At 52.1% G+C, this 18,386-nt stretch overlaps 1 protein-coding gene across 2 annotated transcripts; it reads right to left on the reverse strand.

Annotated features, from left to right (window-relative positions):
* Positions 1–5,473: 5,473 nt before the first annotated feature.
* IL10RB (interleukin 10 receptor subunit beta) lies at positions 5,474–18,138 on the reverse strand. Of its 2 annotated transcripts, XM_050332867.1 has the most exons (7): positions 17,851–18,138; positions 15,647–15,770; positions 14,168–14,337; positions 11,286–11,464; positions 9,330–9,480; positions 8,932–9,089; positions 5,474–6,471 (listed from the first exon to the last, which is right to left on the reverse strand). In XM_050332867.1, the coding sequence occupies exons 1-7, from the start codon at positions 17,897–17,899 to the stop codon at positions 6,265–6,267; spliced, it is 1,038 nt and encodes a 345-aa protein (XP_050188824.1). In that variant the 5' UTR covers positions 17,900–18,138; the 3' UTR covers positions 5,474–6,264. The 2 variants fall into 2 exon arrangements, with proteins under 2 accessions (XP_050188824.1, XP_050188825.1); XM_050332868.1 differs by lacking the exons at positions 15,647–15,770; positions 17,851–18,138 and adding an exon at positions 14,464–15,209 and having other exon boundaries at positions 5,475–6,471.
* Between the last annotated feature and the right edge of the window lie 248 nt (positions 18,139–18,386).

Consider the following 18,386-nt stretch of genomic DNA (forward strand, 5'->3'; position numbering starts at 1 on the left):
GGCACGGAACAGCCCGTGGCACAAACCCGGCGGGCACGGAGGCGCTCCCAGGGCTGGAGCGACCCCGCTCTGGGACAGGCTGGGAGAGCTGGGGGAGTTCACCTGGAGAAGAGAAGGCTCCAGGGAGACCTGGAGAGACTCTTGGGACAAGGGATGGAGGGACAGGACAAGGGGAATGGCTTTAAGCTGAAAGAGAACAGATTTAGAGGGGATATTGGGAAGGAATTGCTGGCTGGGAGGGTGGGCAGGCCCTGGCACAGGTTGCCCAGAGAAGCTGTGGCTGCCCCTGGATCCCTGGAAGTGTCCCAGGCCAGGTTGGATGGGGCTTGGAGCACCCTGGGCTGGTGGAAGGTGTCCCTGCCCATGGTAGGGGTGGAACTGGGTGATCTCTACGGTCCCCCCAGCCCAAACCAGTCTGGAGTTCTGTGATTCTGTTCTAAGAATCACCCCATGTGCCCGAGGGCACTGAGGTGCCGGTTCAGGCAGAGGCAGAGGGAGCGAGGTTGGGCACTGAACTCTGGAAAGCCCCATAACTGTGGGTGTTTCCAGGTTCCAGCACCCCTGCCCCGCTCTGTGACAGGGCAGCAGTTCAGGACAGTCACCCAGCACACGGGGCTGTCCCTCAGCTGTCCCAGGTTGCCCCAAGGCCAGGCTGAGCCTGTGAGTGGGCAGGAGCCAGGGGCTGGGCAGGGCTGCCCCCTGCTCTCAGCACCCATGGGTGCTGGCTGTGGGCCAAGGAACACAAACTAACCCCGCTGTCAGTGTGTGCTGCTGGCCTGGGGCTGGCAGGGTTGGTGCTCAGTGTCGTGGTTTGTGCAGGGCAGGGGGAGTGGCTGCACAGCTCCCCCTGGTGTCTTATGTAATCCCAAATTTTTTGGGGTTGGAGGGGACCATAAAGCCCATCCAGTGCCCTGTTCCTGCAATGTTTGATTGAATGCTCAGTGAATATTAAATGAATGTTACAGCCCCTGAAGTTGGGCTTGGCCCCAGCTCCCTTTTGGCAGCCAGAAGTGTGATCATGAGACTAAAGAGCTCGTCTTCTCCTTTTTTGTTTCGTGTTTTTCATGCTCAGCTGCAGGGCTTGGGAAGGTAAAGTCGGGGGTTCACCTTTCACTTCCCACCCCCTCAAAGCAACCAGCTCCTCAGTGGTCAGAGCAATGTACCCAGAGACGAGGATTTGAAACTGTGGTAGGCAAAGGTCTGTGCCCTCAGCCCTCTGGGTGTGAGACACGTGACAGCTTTTGGTGCCTGAGGAGAGGACAGGCTTTCCAGCCACACTGCTGCAGACAGATGTTCCTGGCTGCTGCTGCTGCCGCTTTCACTACGAGGTCCTACACGTACTCTGGGCACATCAGTGATTTCAGGCTCTCAGAATCCCGGAATCCCAGGATGGGTGAGGCTGGAAGGGCCCAAAGTGTCCCACCTGGTCCCACCTGCCTGTCCAGAGCCCATGGCACAGGGTTGTGTTCATATATCCCCAGGGAGGAGATTCCACTCCCTCTGGACAATCTGTTCAGGGCTGGGTCACTGCCCAGCCAAGAAGTTCTTCCTCCTGTGCAGGTGGAACTCGCTGGGCATCAGTTCCTGCCTCTTCCTCTTGTGCCATTGCTGGGCCCCCCCGAGCAGAGCCTGGGCCATCCTCTGCCCCCTCCCTGCAGACCCCACAGACCTGGGGGAGGTCCCCTCAGTGCCTGCTCTGGAGGCTGAACAGCCCCAGCTCCCTCAGCCTGTCCTTGGGATGCTCCATCACTGCATGACCTGTTAGGGTTGAGCCTGGAGAAGATAATTCATGGCCATAACACGATGCTGAGGGGGGAGAGCATTGCTGGGCATTTCTGAGCCTGGGTCAGATTTATTCCATGAGAAACTGTTACTTCTGCTCAGACAGTTGACAGGGAAGCATTTTAAGGACAAGTTATTTATGTAACCACACCCCAGTGTAACCATTTTGGCCCTCACCGTGAACTGCAGCTGACTCAGCCCTTTGTTACTGGTACAGGTATTTACTAACCCAAATATACCCCAATATTTACAGTTTGTCTTCTGGTAAGTTTGAATACAACTGCCTGGGTGACGTTATAGAAGAAAGAAACAGAAGCTGGTGCTGCTCCAAGCTGTGAGGAGCAGCTCTATCTGCAGCACACAGGCAGAGGGAAGACAATGCGTGCGCCGGTGGCCGTGGGTGTCAATCCCAAACACTCGTGTGACGGGGGAAACTGAGCCACTCGGGCCCTGCTGGATTTGTTGCCTTTGGCTGACAGACAAAGGAGACATGGTTTGCTGGTTTCTTCTCATGTCAGCTCTGGAACAGGATAAAAGAGGCAAACACAGCATTTCATCTCATTTGAAAAGCGTAAAAGCACAGGTGCAGGAAGGAAGGTCCTCAGGGAGCCCCCGTGGGTCCCTGTGCAGCCCCAAGGAGGGCCCTGTTGTATCCTCCTCTTCCAGTGGACTTTGTTTTAGATCCACCTTCTCAGGCAATGTCTCCTCTATTTTTTTTTCTGGTTTCATCATTAGAAACCTTTCTGTTCCCTCTGTTTTGTTGCCATCGTGTCGCTGCTTTCACCTCTCTCATGGACACGAAGCACAGGTGAACAGTTTCCTGGTTTCAGAAGCTTTTCACATCTTTGGAGCCTTTCACATTATGATGCCCTCAGACTTCCTTTCCCAGCCCACACAAGATCACCTCCCTTCACAGGGTGTGTTTCTTGTCCTCCCAGGACTGTTCCCAGCACTGGACCCAGCTCTCCACAGGCCTTACCTGTGCTGCAGAGCAGGAAGGATTATCTTTCTGATCAGGTATTGGAATAAGTTGCCCAAGGAGGTGGAGGAGTCCCTGTCTCTGTGTTCAGAGGTGTCTGGATGTGGCCCTTGGGGACATGGATTAGGGGTGACTCCGGTGGTGCTGGGGGACGGTGGATGATCCTGAAGGGCCTTTCCAGCCTTGGGGATCCTGTGATGAGGTTTTGAAGGACAAAAGAGCCAGAATTTGCAGCAAACAGGCTGGAAGGATGTGCAAACCTGTCACCAACCTCTCTTTTTACCTGTGGAGACCTACCTGGTACCTTCAAAATGCTTTGTTGGAATATATCTTCAACTTTCGTCTTCATAGATAATATTTAGAGTCATAGACTCAGAAAATGGACTCAGGGACCTTAAAGATCATTTAATTCCACCCCTGCCATGGGCAGGGACACCTTCCACCAGCCCAGGGTGCTCCAAGCCCCGTCCAACCTGGCCTTGGACACTTCCAGGGATCCAGGGGCAGCCACAGCTTCTCTGCCCAACCTGTGCCAGGGCCTGCCCACCCTCCCAGCCAGCAATTCCTTCCCAACATCCCATCTAAATCTGTTCTCTTTCACCTTAAAGCCATTCCCCCTTGTCCTGTCCCTCCAGCCCTTGTCTCAAGGGACTCTCCTGGAGCCCCTTAAGACACTGGGAGGGGCTCTCAGGTCTCCCTGGAGCCTTCTCTTCTCCAGACTGAAATTCCATTATGATCAGCAAGCTGTGCTCTGTGGGGGGAGTTCCAGAGCCTGGGTTCACCTGTAGGTCAGCAGGGCTGAAAATCCAGCCCCTGTGCAAAGCTCCTGATGTAATTCAATCGTCTTTGTCACCACGTTCCTCACACAGACTGGAAAAGAAAGTCCCTGCTCTGAGGAACTTCCAGTGTGGTTTCAAAAAGCGTCACATAAACAAGAGGAGCAGAGAGAAGGGAATAGAAATCAGAGGCGAGAGTTGAGTGATGGGAAAATGGGAGAACTGGGAGTCATTGAAGGCCTTCCCTGCTCTGGTGCTTTCTCTGGGGTGAAATCCCGGTGTCCCCGATGCAGGTCCTGCTGCTGGAGCGGGGTTTCCTCTGCAAGGCTCCCCCAGGGGTGTCTCAGCTGTCTTTCCCACACCCTCACCGTGCCAGGCCCGCAGTGTTCTCCACCAAACACGCTGGGTTCCCTTCGGGGAACGCGGGCTCCGAGGAGGGAACGTTGCCAGTGCATTGCACACGGATGGGCAGCCAAGCCTGGGGGTTATTCCCAGTTCTTCCTGGAAAACAGCTCTTCCCACCTTTCTTTTTGCAACGGTACAGGATCAAGGGAAGGAGCCTCTGTACCACTTACTCAGTAACTGAAGAATCCGAGAAAATGCCGTTTTGCCAAGTAATTAACGGCTGCTGCCCAACCCCCCTCAGGAAAACAGGCGTGAATCGCTACCACAAATCCTTATCCTGAACTTCTGGTTAAGAAGCAATTTAAAAGCCATTTCTACAGCTCGTGATGGGTATTTCTGAAAGCCTTTCTGGCTCTGCTGCTCAGTGGGACTCCTTCTGGATTTGTCTTGGCAGCCAGCCAGCCTTTCCCAGAATCTCCAGGACACCAAAGTCACCAATATGGAGAGGTGAAGGATGTGGAGCTGGAGGGTGTCCCTGGTCCCTTGGTTGGTCCTGGGCCCTGGTTTCTCTTTGTCCCTGAAGTTCTCCCTCCCCTCCCTTGAGTGGAACTGGCTGAACTGTTCCTTCCCTCCCTGCCTTCCCTCACTGCCCTCCTCTAGGATCTGTTTTGCTCTCCACAAGCCCAGACTTCTCTCCCAATTTTTCCCATCTCCCTCTTCTTTAATCATTCTTCTCTACTTTGCAATTCAGCAAATACATTTGGAAATGGCTTTCCAATAGCTCCCAGGCCTTCAAATTGGTCTGTTTTCCTCCTCCCTTCGCCAGGACCCTCCATGCCAGAGGGAGCAGCTTCCACCTGTACTTTGCAGTTTAAATCCTGACACAGTTCACCTGGTTTATTGAGTCATTGCCATCGTGGTTTCCACAAGCTCAGCTCAGGATTAACTCTCCTCTAAATTATTGTCCTCTGAAGAGGCACCAGGGGGGCCTGTGGGGCCACACAGCCCATGTGGGCACAACCAGAGGCCACCTTGTCCCCAGTGCCTCTCAGGGAAGCTGTGGCTGGAGAAAAGGCCTCTCACCTAGAAAGGATTTCCTGGCAGGACTTGCTTTGGGACAAGAAGGCTTCTGAAGCAAATCAAACTGACTGCAGGTCAGCCTGAAGGAAAACATCTGGACTGCTTTTAGGAGCTCTAAATCCCTGGAGGTGCTCAAGGCAAGGCTGGATGGGACTCTGAGCAATCTGGGCTAGGGGAAGGTGTCCCTGCTCTGGGAAAGGGCTGGAAGGGCTCCCAGGTCTCCCCAGGGCCTTCTCTTCTCCAGGTTGATTCCAATCCATTTTGGAATTCACCCTCTGAAGGCTTTCTGGGGATGACACAGGAGGTTAGGGATGAGCTCACATGACCTGCAGCCCCCTTGTTTAACAGACCCCATTTTAACATTCCTTACCAAAGACAAGTCAAACACACAAAGTGTGGGGACAAATCCTCCCTGTCCCACAGGGCTGGCTGTGCTGGAAGAGGAAGCAGCATTCTGAGAACCTGGCCTTGGGCACTTCCAGGACTTGTACCCTTGGAGTAGTGACCCAGACACACTTCACTTTTTGCTGACAGCATTTAATTTTTCACTCTCATTTTGAGGCAATAACACACAAACCCCAGTTAATGCCACTCTCTGCCCCAGTGCTGGGTATCACCTTTATGTAAACATTTATATAACCTTGGCTATAACCCTGGGCAGGTGAGGCTGCTTTGTGTCCAGGGAGTCCCAGCTCCCCAGATTAACATTTTTTTGTAATTAAGAATACACATCAATATATAAATAAAACAAACCTAATTTAACTCCCCCTTTAGCTGCCAAGTTTTCCACAGACTCCAGTTCATCCCATCCTAAAAACTTCACAATTTTGCAGCAGGTAGAACACAATTCAACAGAAGGATGATGCCTCCGGGGACATCCTTAAAAACTCAGACAATTTTTCATTAGAAAAAATAAATCAGGTCTTTCTTTACAAAATATGCTTTTCTCTTACAAATATTTCTCTTAGTTTTTGCAATAAATAGTTCATCAGAGTTAACTAGTATTTTATATATATATATTTTTATATATATATATATATATGAAAATTGCTTTTTAATGTCATAATCAGTGCCAGGTATTGCCACAACTCCTTAGGGAGCCACAACCAGCAGTGGCAAAAATTGTGTATTATTTAGTTCCTCATTTACAGCCAAGTTTCTCGTACTTGAATTAACAAATAAAATTATTCTGTCTATGCTCAGGGCATGGTTATCTCTGTCTGTGGGTTTTCACTGCCAGAAGAAAGGAGCAATAAGGAGATGAACCCAACAGTCCCTTTGTTTCCTTCTCCAGAGCAGCATTTAGGTCTTCCCTGAAGCTGTTCCAACTCCTGAGTCGGAATCTCCTTGTTCAGAGCCCTGAGGGTGCTCTGGTGTCTCGGACTCATCCTCAGCCTCATCCCTGGCATTCTGGGAATCTTCTGGAATGACAGTCAGCTTGTCATAAAGATGTTCTTCTTGTGGGAGTGGAAAGAAGGGCTCTGGAGCAGTGGGAGATTTGCTCAGGAACTGTGGAAAAAAGAGGAAATGAGAATTCGGTTGCACTGGCTGGACCATCCTGCTTGCTTAGAAATCCTGCTACTGTTAAACCACAGATATTGTTTTCCACATATTCACTGGTTTTCTGAACCCCCAAAAGTCCCAGAGGGGCAACAGTGCTATATCCTTTCTAACATCCTGTTCCAGGCTTGGGAGCAAACTGGAAGTGCCTTTATTTGGAAGAATAACCCCAGGGGTGAATGACTTCTTTGGGATAGAAACTTCTTGAAAAAAGTCAAATACCAAGTTTGATTTGAAACAAACACTAAAAACTGTGATTTGCCTGTAGGGGAAGGAGCTCACAGAGAGATTTGTCAAATAACTCCAAGAAATGTGACTTGTCTGTGCCACCTCAGAGAGCAGAGACGTCAGAGTGACGCTTTAAATGTCACCTTGAACAACAACCCTCTTGGCAAAGGTGAAAGAGGGGGATGTGCAGGGCCACGGAGTTCAGCGAGAAAATGACTTCACTTTGGTACTGAAAGATGACAAATCCTCCTCCTGCCTGCTCTGGGACGGGCTGGAGCAGCCTGAGCACCACCAGGGGCTGTGGAGGAGGTTCCTGGCTCCTGGGAGCTGGCCCTGCCTGTTCCTGTGCTGCACTGTACACAATCCCAGGATCCCAGACTGCTTTGGCTTGGGAGGCACCTTAATGCTCATCCATCATCCCTGCCATGGGCAGGGACACCTTCCACCAGCACAGGCTGCTCCAAGCCCCGTCCAACCTGGCCTTGGACACTTCCAGGGATCCAGGGGCAGCCACAGCTTCTCTGGGCATCCTGTGCCAGGGCCTGCCCACCCTCCCAGACAGCAATTCCTTCCCAATCTCCCATCTATCCCTGCCCTCTGGCAGTGGGAAGCCATTCCCTGTGTCCTGTCCCTCCATCCCTTGTCCCCAGTCCCTCTCCAGCTCTCCTGGAGCCCCTTTAGGCCCTGGCAGGGGCTCTCAGGTCTCCCTGGATCCTTCTCTTCTCCAGGCTGAACAATCCCAATTCTCTCAGCCTTTCCTCAGAGCAGAGGGGCTCCATCCCCCTGATCATCTTTGTGGCCCTAAGAAGAAATAATTCTGAATTGAATTTTGCACAGGAAACAAGCTGCTCTATCAGGAACCCTGCTCAGTGTAAGTAAAAAAATAAGCACAGGTATTATTACTATTGGACTATCAGATTTTTCTAGCACACTGTGATTTGAAATGTTCTGGCACTAACCTGCAATCACAAACATTCATGTAGTGAAACCACTGCCTTGGATGAAACACAGTTTAGGTGCAACTGACCCTTGATTGCTGGGATTGGCCACTACAGCACAGCGTGAAAATCCTCCCTTTCTTTAGAGCAATGTGTGAGCAAAGGAAATTTCCCCACATCCTGTTTTGATCAGAGCAGAGCTGTCAGTCCAAGAGCTGAGCTCCAGCTTCAGCAAAGTGCAGGGCTTTGCACAAGGGATGGAGGGACAGGACAAGGGGAACGGCTTCCCACTGCCAGAGGGCAGGGTGAGATGGGACATTGGGAAGGAATCCTTCCCTGGGAGGGTGGGGAGAGGCTGGAACAAAGTTCCCAGAGAAGCTGTGGCTGCCCCTGGATCCCTGGAAGTGTCCAAGGCCAGGTTGGACGAGGCTTGGGCTGGTGGAAGGGATTGGGATGGATGAGCTTTAAGGTCCCTCCCAACCCAAACCGTTCTGGATTCCGGGATTCCAGGATTCCATGAAACTCCTGAGTGCTGAGTGGGTGCTCAGCCTGAAGCACCAGCCCAGTGCTGAGTGAGCTGCAGAGCCTGGGGCTGCTGAGCCCGGGCTGAGTCCCAGGGAAAGCCCCGGAGGAGCTGCAGGAACCTCGGGAGAGCCCAGGCTGGAATGAGAGCAGCGCAGGCAACACTGCACATCCCTGTTTGTGTTCTCTGTGTGTAACAGCGTCAGTGGCCAGGTGAATGTTCACTGCCTCCTTTCAGCTGGAATTTCCAGACGTCAGACAATCAGAGAGTGCCAGAATGGTTTGGGTCGGAAGGGACCTTAAAGCTGCTCTGGTTCCACCACCTGCCCTAGCCCAGGTGTCTCTGGTACACGTGGCCTGCCCCAGGTTTACTTCCCTGCACTCTCTGCTGAAGTTAAAACTCGTTACTGCACTTGTGACAGGAGAACAAATGTGCTATTTTAAGCCCAAAATGAGACAGGAGAGACAGAGATCTCAGTGGCTCACTAGTTAAATGAGGAACTGAAGTTGACACCTGTCATTCTCTCACTTTAAAATGAAGGAAAACATCCTGTTTCTGAGCCACATAAAGCTGCTTATTACAAATTGCAGTTTGCAGATCAGGTGCAAATGGAACAGGGCAAAATAAAAGAAGGTCTAAAGGTTTTGGCAGCAAGAGCCTTGGAAAAGCAAGTGGTTCTGCTGAAAAGGCCGATTTCCGTGTGTTAGGCAGAAAACAAACCTCTTTCAGGTGTTGTGGGAAAATATATGCAGGGCAGAAAACATGTTTGGTGAGTCGAACTAGATAAAAGAAGGAGAAGAAACAAACGGGGACTGCTGTGGCAACGGCCAACATGGATCCTATGAGAACTGTCACAACGAGCCACACAGGAGTTACACCTGCAAGAGACAAGGGGAACGTGATTAAAACTGCACTTATCCATTTCTGAGGAATTACTTTCAAATTATCACTTTCCCTGTGGAATGCCCCTGGATCCCTGGAAGTGTCAGGCTGGATGGGGCTTGGAGCAACCTGGGCTGGTGGAGAATGAGATGGGTTTTAATGTCCCTCCCAACCCAGCCCCACCCTGTGTGTAATTCCATGATTTCCAGCTCCCCCTGTGCCGCCCCAGGCATTACCATTGTGGGTGGTCTTCTCACACAGCTCCCCGCTCAGCTCCCCTGTCTTGTTCCACTCGGGAATCACCACCTGCACCTGGACACAGTAGCACGTCCATGGCTCCAGCTGGGACAGGATTGCAGAGCTGTGTTTGGTATCCAGGTGAGAGACCTGCAGACAGAGAACACACCAAATGGGAAGGGCAGGAGAGCAGTGACTGGAATAGCTAAGGAATTAGCTAAGGAATTACAATTACAGTTACAAAAGTACTGTGAAACCACTCTCACCACTGGCCTTCTGGCTGTTTCCAGCAGCAGTAATGAAGTTTCAGGCTAATGAGATAAATGAGATACATTTGCAGACAGAAACTGTCCCCCAAGCAGATGAGATCAACTGAGAGCACTGCTACAGACAAACATCATCTAACTGGAGAGGCAGCAAGTGGGGTGGGTGAACAGGACAAGAGGAAACGGCCCCAAGCTGTGCCAGGGGAGCTTTAGATGGGAAACTAAAGTAGGAAAAATCTCTTCACCAAAAAAGTTGTCAAGCCCTGGCACAGGCTGCCCAGGGAAATGGTTGTGTCACCATCCCTGGAAGTGCTCAAAAACGTGTGGATGTGGCACCTGGGGACACGGTGTAGGGGTGAGCACAGCAGTGCTGGGTCAAGGGTTGGACTTGGTGATCTCAGAGGGCTTTTCCAGCCTTCACCATTCTGCGATTCTGTGATCCAGACAAAAGGAAAACCAAAAAAAAGAGAGAAAAAGGCTTCTGGAGGCTGTGAGATGACTGACAGAACCTGCTGTTTAGAGGCACAGCTAGTCATGTCCCTGTGACTGCAGGGGAAGGAGTCCCTACAACATGTCCTGTTGTGTAGTAACAGATCCTTTCTCAGCCCCAGGACACTCTGTAGCCAGGTTTCAATCTCTGAGCAATCAATCACACACTTCAAAGATAAACTGTGAAGTTACACAGCCTCTGCCTTTTGCTTCTTTGATCCCCAGAAAATCACAGATTTCCCCCCTGGAGTGTTACTAGCGCAGATCCTGACTGCAGGTCCTGCTTCCTCTGGTACATCCCTCTGAGTCTGCATCCCACAGGCAGAAATACCTTCCTTTCCAGGAGGATGGGAACTGCAAACCTGGGAACTGCAAAAAAAAGTCTGCTTTTTGGGAAATGATGTTTCCTCATTTTCTGGAACTGAATGTCAAAGAATTGGGCAGGGCAACAATTACATACCAGAATTATACATAGTGGAGCCCCATTCTATGAAAACTGTGCTGATGTGAAAAGCACCAATTAGACTATGACTGGTGTCTGCTGGTCTAAGGCTTCCTGTTTTCCTGTAATAGAACACGTGATCCTGTAATTAATGTATTATTTATGATCTTTCTCCATGCACTGTGTATGGAGAAGCCTTTTGGGCTGAGTAACACATTTGCCTGTGGAAGAGACTGTTCATGAGAGGCAGAAAGTGAATTACAACAGGCAGAAATGGAAGAGTGCAGGCGAGCACAGTTAATGTAAGGCCTCACCCATTTTGGGGGATTCAAAGCCCAAAGTTTCCTGAAGAGGGAATAAACTGGCATGATGTAGCAGATTTTGTAATTCTGGAAGCAGAAAATTCCATCCACGCTGTTTAACTACACAGCCACCTGCCCTGTGCTCTGAGTCATTGTTGCAGTGTCTGGGCTTCATTACACTGTAATTAGTAGAGATCCATTTTTTACTTTAGAATCCCAGAATTCCAGACTGGTTTGGGTTGGGAGAGACCTTAAAGCCCATCCAGTGCCACCCCTGTCCCAAGGCAGGGACACCCTCCATCAGCCCAGGTTGCTCCAACCTGGCCTGGGACACTTCCAGGGATCCAGGGGCAGGCACAGCTTCTCTGCCCAGCCTGTGCCAGGGCCTCCAGGAGCTTTCAGAGCCTCCCCAGGATGGTGTTTTACCAGGAAAAGCATGGATCAAAGCCCCAGTACCCTGGGAGCAGAGGTCAGGTCTGTGCCTTTCTTCCAGTAGAGGATCCTGTAGCTCCAGGGGCCATAGTATTGCCACAGAGGCCACTTCTCCTGCTTGTGCTCAGCAAAGGGGCCGGAGAAATTCATGTGCAGGGCCCCAGACTCCGACTTCACCGTCACCTCAGGGGGCCCAATCACTGCTGGGGGGAGGAAGAGAAGAAAGAGGGGAGTTCAGCTTCACATTCATTTCAATCTGACACTTTTACACAATCCATGATGATTCACATTTGAAATAATTTTGTCTATTGGAAGAAAGCGATGTCTTTTCACGGGTCAGGCATAAAGAAATCCTTTCCTTATGGAGAGGCTTGGAAAGGGGGTTATTTTGTTGTGGTTAAACAACAGACACCAACACAGAGTCCATTCCCCATACCCTGGACTGGCTCAGTTCCCTTTTGCCAGCTGTGGTGACTCCTGGGAGAGGAAGGACTATTTCCATGGTTATTACTCACTTCTCCTTCTGGGCCAAGCTGTCACAACATCTGTTTTTCCTGAGGAGACCCTCTAGTAAAGTGTTTTAATGTGGTTTTTTTCCACTGTGATTATTTTGAAAACCAGAAACCCTTGAATTATTGCTGCATGTGCTACTGACTGTGTTCCTTAAAATGAAGATTATGTCCTTGTCTCCTGTAAATGGCTTGTCCTTGTTATGGCACTGTGGCACTACCTAAATTATTTCATCATAACATAATTCCATAAATCCCCTGTAATTCCAGCAAACTGCCTTGGTTGCCTCTAGATGTCAGGTGGATCACAGGGCTGTAAATTCCTACAGTGCTCATGAATATGTTCTTGAACTCAGGACAAATAACATGAGGACGGTCTTGGTGCCCCTGGTTTTGCCAGGCTAACCCTACCACACAGTGTGGAATTCCTTAGGGAAGCACCAGCAGAAATAGTAACAGAATGGTCAGGGCTGGCAGGGACCTCTGGAGATGATCCAGTCCAATCCCCCTGCCCAGGCAGGGTCACCTGGTGACACAGGTGACACAGGGAAATGTCCAGGTGGGGTTGGAATGTCTCCAGAGGGGAGACTCCACAGCCTCCCTGGGCAGCTGTTCCAGGCTCTGCCACCCTCCATGCAAAGAAGTTTTTCCTCTTGTTGTGTTTTAGTTTCTGGCCATTGCTCCTCGTCCTGTCACTGGCACCACTGAGCAGAGTGTGGGACCGTCCCCTGACAGCCCCTGGGGATATTTGTACGGATTGATGGATCCCCTCTGAGCCTTCCCTTCTCCACACTGACCAGGCCCAGCTCCCGCAGCCTCTGCTCACCAGGGAGATGCTCCAGACCCCTCATCATCCCCATGGCCCTCCTGGACCCTCTCCAGCAGCTCCTTGTCCTTCCTGGCCCGTGGAGCCCAGCACTAACACAGCACTGCAGATGTGCCTGCCAGGGCTGGGCAGAGGGGCAGGATCCCCTCCCTGACCTGCTCCAGTGCTCTTCCCAATGCTCTCCAGGACCCCATTGTGCCCCCAGGGCACCCTGATGGATCACTGTCCCCTTGTCACCCCCAGGGCACCCTGATGGATCACTGTCCCCTTGTCACCCCCAGGACCCCCAGGTCCTTCTCTGCAGAGCTCTGTCCAGCAGCTCAGGCCAGCCCAGCACAGGGAGGAGTCACAGAAACAGAATCTCCCATGTCTGTGTCATGGCACCCTCTCAGAGCAGCTGTGGCAGCACTGACAACCCTCATGCCCTCCCTGGAGATTTTCCCAGCTGCCCAGGGCTCCCAGGCTCTCCTTCCAATAGTTTCAATCCCTCACCTTCCCATTTAGGATTAATCTGCCTTCCCAAAGCCAAGCCGGCTCTCAAGGCCACAAGCTCTTTCAAATCTATGTCAAACAACAGCTCTGTTAATGATTTACTGGTTTGCTCTCCACTCTGAGAACCCACCCACACTTCTGATGGCATTTTCTTCTGGTTGTAGTTTATACCTTTGGAACTGTAATTTCTCCACACCGTGTTTCAGTGCCTCTGTTCTGGGCACGTTGAATTGTGTCACAATTATCTCTTTTAAAAGATAACCAACCTTTGGAAAGACAAAGCTGTTAACCGTAAAATTCCACTCGGAAATCCAAGAATGATGAAATTCAAGCAAGTGGAGGTGGGGCAATTAAAAACCATATTTCTAAAGGTTTTTCTCCAGGCTGAGAAGCTTCCAGTGGGATTTTGTATTAATGGCAGTGAGAAGAAAAAAGCACTGGGTAACATTAACTAAATAATCTAAAATATTTTTGTTTTTGTTCATGATTAGAGTAAGAATGTACAAACCACAGGATAATCAGTGGTAAAACCCACTCTCACTCCCAACCTCAGCAACACAATTAACATCTGTGCTGTGCACTCTAATCAAGGCAAAGCCTAAATCATCCCTGCCAGAAGACTGTAGAGCTTCACTAAGAGAATGGCAATATTGTGTATATATTGTCCATATTGGGCAAGCAAGATTCCTTGACTGAAAATTAATCTTTCCCTGTGAAACTGGGGTCTTTTGAATTAAGAAAAAAAACTAAAAGAAAGCATTTTGCCTGGAAAAGCAATGAGGAAGGAAGGAGGCCAGTTAATTTAGATATATAGGAAGTATGATTCCTCAAAGACAACCTCTCCCCGGCTGGAAAATCGAAATGCTCCTTATTTTTAGGGGGGGGAAAGATACTTTATTAGACAAATCTCCTCAAAAGAGATTTCAGGTCGCCAACACATAACAGTGAACCTGCTCTGCTTTTCTGTCTGCAAGCGCTACAGCTCTGATTGCCAGTGGGGTTCAGTTCAGAAGGGACCTGCAGCTCCCCTCGGGGTGCCCAGAGCAGGCAGCAGAGGGGGCAGGGCAGCAGAGCCTTACTGTGGTCCAAGGGCCTGAAGCGGAGGGTGACCCAGGGCGAGCGGTGCTGGCCCAGCTCGGCGCGCACCTGCAGCTCGTGGTGGCCGTAGGCGGGCAGCGAGGACACGTCGCACCGCGGCGCGCTCAGCCCGCTCCCCAGCGTCTCGTACGCCGCTCCCGGGAAGTGCACGCTGCAGGGAGGAGAAACAAGCTGCGTGGAGGGTCTGCATCGCAGCTGGCCTCCCTCCCAGCTGGCTGCAAAAGCAGCACCTCTCTTGATACAGCCAGTCCGGACTCGTGAACACGAAAATACAGACCCGGGGTGCCAGAACCGCGCGAAGGATTTCACGTGCATCTGTAAATCTGGGATGAAGTAGAGGTTAACACTGTGATTCAGTGAACAGGTGCCCCTTTCCTGGCAGCGGTTACAACACTCGATTCACCACACAGGAGTGATCAGAGAAGTCTGCAAACATTCAGCCAAGTCACTGAGCAAGGCACTGCTGCCCAGACGGGAATTGTTCAGAGCTGTCTCCGAGATGTGCAGATATGGAGAAGTCAGAGGAAACAGAGCCTGACAAGTGACCAGGAACCGTTTAGAGAACAGAGTCACAGAAGGTTTGGGTTGGGAGGGACCTTAAAGCTCACCCAGTCCCACCCTCTGCCATGGGCAGGGACACCTTCCACCAGCCCAGGGTGCTCCAAGCCCTGGCCGACCTGGCCTTGGTGAACATATTATATGGTGTTTAATACATGATATTCTTTCTGGTTTGCATCAAAAGCCCACCTGGGGAGGAAGTGATCAAAAAGTAATGGCTACCAAAACCCAGAAAAACCTTCTTTAAGCTAAACATGAACAGAAGGCTCCAGGGAGACCTGAGAGCCCCTCCCAGTGTCCAAAGGGGCTCCAGGAGAGCTGGAGAGGGATTGGGGACAAGGGATGGAGGCACAAGACAAGGGGGAACGGCTTCTCACTGCCAGAGGGCAAGGATAGATGGGATATTGGGAAGGAATTGCTGGCTGGGAGGGTGGGCAGGCCCTGGCACAGGTTGGGCAGAGAAGCTGTGGCTGCCCCTGGATCCCTGGAAGTGTCCCAGGCCAGGTTGGACGGGGCTTGGAGCAACCTGTGCTGGTGGAAGGTGTCCCTGCCCATGGCAAGGGTGGCACTGGGTGGCTCCATCTGAGAGGTCAGGGAAGGAGCAAATGCTCAGCAGGACCCAGTCTCTTGAGTCACAGGTAACAGCTACACAATAAACCACACGCAGAGTGAATGACATCCATTCTTGAAAGATGTTTCTGGTTCCAAAACTAAAAGGTCCAAAGCTGCCTTGGGTGTGAGTGCACAGAAAATGCCTCTGCCCTGCTCTTAGCTCAGCAGAGAAGCCTCTCACAAGCTAAAACAAAGGGACCGTTCCTGATCATCCTCTGAAGAGAAAACAAATCACAAACACACAGAGCTGTAAAAGGTGAATTAAGGAAAGCACAACCCCCCAGACCCACCTCTTGGAGCGGACAGTGTAAGTGATATTCCCTTTGGGGACCCTCGGTGCGTCCCACTGCAGAGTGCTCTGCAGATTGACTGAGGTAATCCTTGCGTTCCTGGGCCTTGGCACCCTTCCAGCCACTGTGGGAGCAACCCAAACAAACAAACTTTCAGTTCCTCCAGCAGTCACCCAAGCTTTAACTGCAGCCTCCTGCCTCAGATGCTTGCTTAGAATCAGACCTCCATAGATTAACTTACATCCTCGTGCCTCTCGTGCCCTCTCAGCTTATGCAACACAAACAAATTACCAGCAGCAGCGACTTCCAGTAAGTCTTTATGACACCATCATTTACTGTGCATGGCTGACCTGGCAATGCCCAACGCTCAGGGCATGAACTCTCCCTGAGATGGGAATAACAGGGTGTGGGGAATGATAAACAGAGATAAACCAGAAACATCTTTGAAGGTAAGAGTTATTAAATACAATAATCATTAATCAGCACTATTCACAAGTGACAAGAACAGTTGTTTTCTTTGCTTGGAACTGAATAAAAGAACCCCTAAAATAGTGTAAAGTATCGATGAACAGTCCATTACTATCATGATTTAATGATCTTTAAATAATTTCTGGTATTAAAACTGAAATAGAAGAGACTCTGGCTCGTTATTGCAACGCAAATGAGCAAGGCAAACAAACCCCAGATGAGTTCAGTCCTTACGTGTCACAGGTGTCAAACCTGATGACAGGTGTTGTGAGATAAATAACACAGTGTTTGTGTCTACAGTTCACAGAATCCAGGTTGGAAGAGACCTTTAAGGTCATCCAGTCCCTAAACCATGTCCCCAAGGGCTGCAGAAATAAATGAAATGAACGTGTCATTTACCCACCTTGGGCAGATAGGAGTTTCAAATCTAAACCCAGCTTAAATAAAAACTATTTCAGCCTCAATCCCTACAGCGTTGACCTTGCACCCAACAAATCAACTCAAACACACTGCACATCACAAACACAGAAGTCAGAAACACAGAAGGGTTTGTGTTGGGAGAGACCTTAAAGATTATCTCATCCCACTCCCTGCCATGGGCAGGGACACCTTCCACCAGCCCAGGCTGCTCCAAGCCACTGTCCAACCTGGCCTTGGACACTTCCAGGGATCCAGGGGCAGCCACAGCTTCTCTGGGCAACCTGTGCCAGGGCCTGCCCACCCTCCCAGCTAGGAATTCCTTCCCAATACCCCACCTAACCCTGTCCCCTGGTAGTGGGAAACCACTCCCCCTTGTCTTGTCCCTCCAGTCCCTTGTCCCCAGTCCCTCTCCAGCTTTCTTGGAGCACTGCCCCTGCTTTCAGGATGAGGTCTGAGATAGGCATGTAAATTCCCAGGAAAAGGCAAGGCTCCCTTCCCTGATGGCACTTCCTACCTGAACAAAGTCCAGGTAAACTCTTTTATTGCGCAACGGGGACATGGCAAGATTTGAAGAAATACTTCAGAGGGTTTAAGGTTTGTGCACAGAATCTCAGGATCCCTGGGGCTGGAAAAGCCCTCCCAGCCCCTGGATCCCCCTGTGCCCCATCCCCACCTTGTCCCCCAGCCCAGAGCACTGAGTGCCACGGCCAGGCCTGCCTTGGACACCTCCAGGGCTGGGCACTCCAAACCTCCCTGGGCAGCCCCTGCCAAGGCCTGACCACCCTTGCCAGCAACAAATTCCTCCTCCTGGCCAACCTGAGCCTCCCCTGGCACAGCTGGAGGCCGTTCCCTCTCCTCCTGTCCCTGTTCCCTGGGAGCAGAGCCGGCCCCACGCTCCTGTCAGGGACAGTCGCTGTCCTACAGTGACACCAAGCCCTGTCCCGTACAGTCACACCGAGCCCTGTCCCGTACAGTCACACGCAGCCCCCGGAGTGCGGCTTCTCCCCCCTACGCGCCTTCCCCGGCCGGGACTCGCCCCGTGTCCCAGCCCAGGCAGGACCGCTTCCCAGCACGGACAGAACCGCGGGGCGATAACGCCCCTGGGTGCCCTGCAGATACCCCGGGCTGTCCCTGCTGTCCCCACAGGGCACATCCGCTCCGGGGCTCTCGGCTCCTCACGGCAGCGGCGACCCCGCCGGCTCAGGCGCCCCTGGCTCCCGCCTCGCCCGGGGCACCGCCACCCCCTTCCCCGCGGCGAGGCGGGACCGGGAGGTCGCTCCGTCCCTCGGGCCCTCCCTCCGGCCCGGCGGACTCACCGCACAGCAGGAGCCCGACGAACAGCGCGCCCCTGAGGGCGGCGGCCATGGCGGGTCCCGGCGCCTCCCTCAGCAGCGGCGGGGCCGCCGCGCCATTCCTGCGGGAGCGGGGCCGCCCCGAAACCCTTCCGCTTCCCGGCGGGGCGGGGCGGGCGGCGGGCACGGCGGCTCCCCGGGCGGGAGCTCACCTGGGACACCGGGCGTTCCCTTGGGACACCGGGACTGCTCCCTCAGACACCGAGGATGTTCCCTCAGACACCAGGACTGCTCCCTCAGACACCGGGACTGCTCCCTCAGACACCGGGGCTGCTCCCTCAGACACCGGGGCTGCTCCCTCAGACACCGGGACTGCTCCCTCAGACACCGGGGATGCTCCCTCAGACACCGAGGATGTTCCCTCAGACACCAGGGGTTCCCCCTCAGACACCGGGACTGCTCCCTCAGACACCGGGGATATGCTCCCTCAGACACCGGGGGTTCCCCCTCAGACACCGGGGCTCCCTCAGACACCGGGGGTTCCCCCTCAGACACCGGGG

Source organism: Myiozetetes cayanensis, unplaced genomic scaffold (assembly GCF_022539395.1).
Source record: "Myiozetetes cayanensis isolate MyiCay16 unplaced genomic scaffold, myiCay2020 scf5-8, whole genome shotgun sequence".
Lineage (NCBI taxonomy): Eukaryota > Metazoa > Chordata > Aves > Passeriformes > Tyrannidae > Myiozetetes > Myiozetetes cayanensis.

Bases quoted from the DNA above. Each gene is read 5' to 3' on its own strand.
- IL10RB (XM_050332867.1), bottom strand. From the start codon at position 17,899: ATGGCCGCCGCCCTCAGGGGCGCGCTGTTCGTCGGGCTCCTGCTGTGC. The intron at 9,481-11,285 runs GTACTGGGGCTT...CTCTGTCTGCAG, and splicing joins ACCTGACCTCTGCTCCCAGG to GTCTCTCACCTGGATACCAA. The intron at 6,472-8,931 runs GTTTGTTTTCTG...TTTTTTCCACAG, and splicing joins TCCCACAACACCTGAAAGAG to TTCCTGAGCAAATCTCCCAC.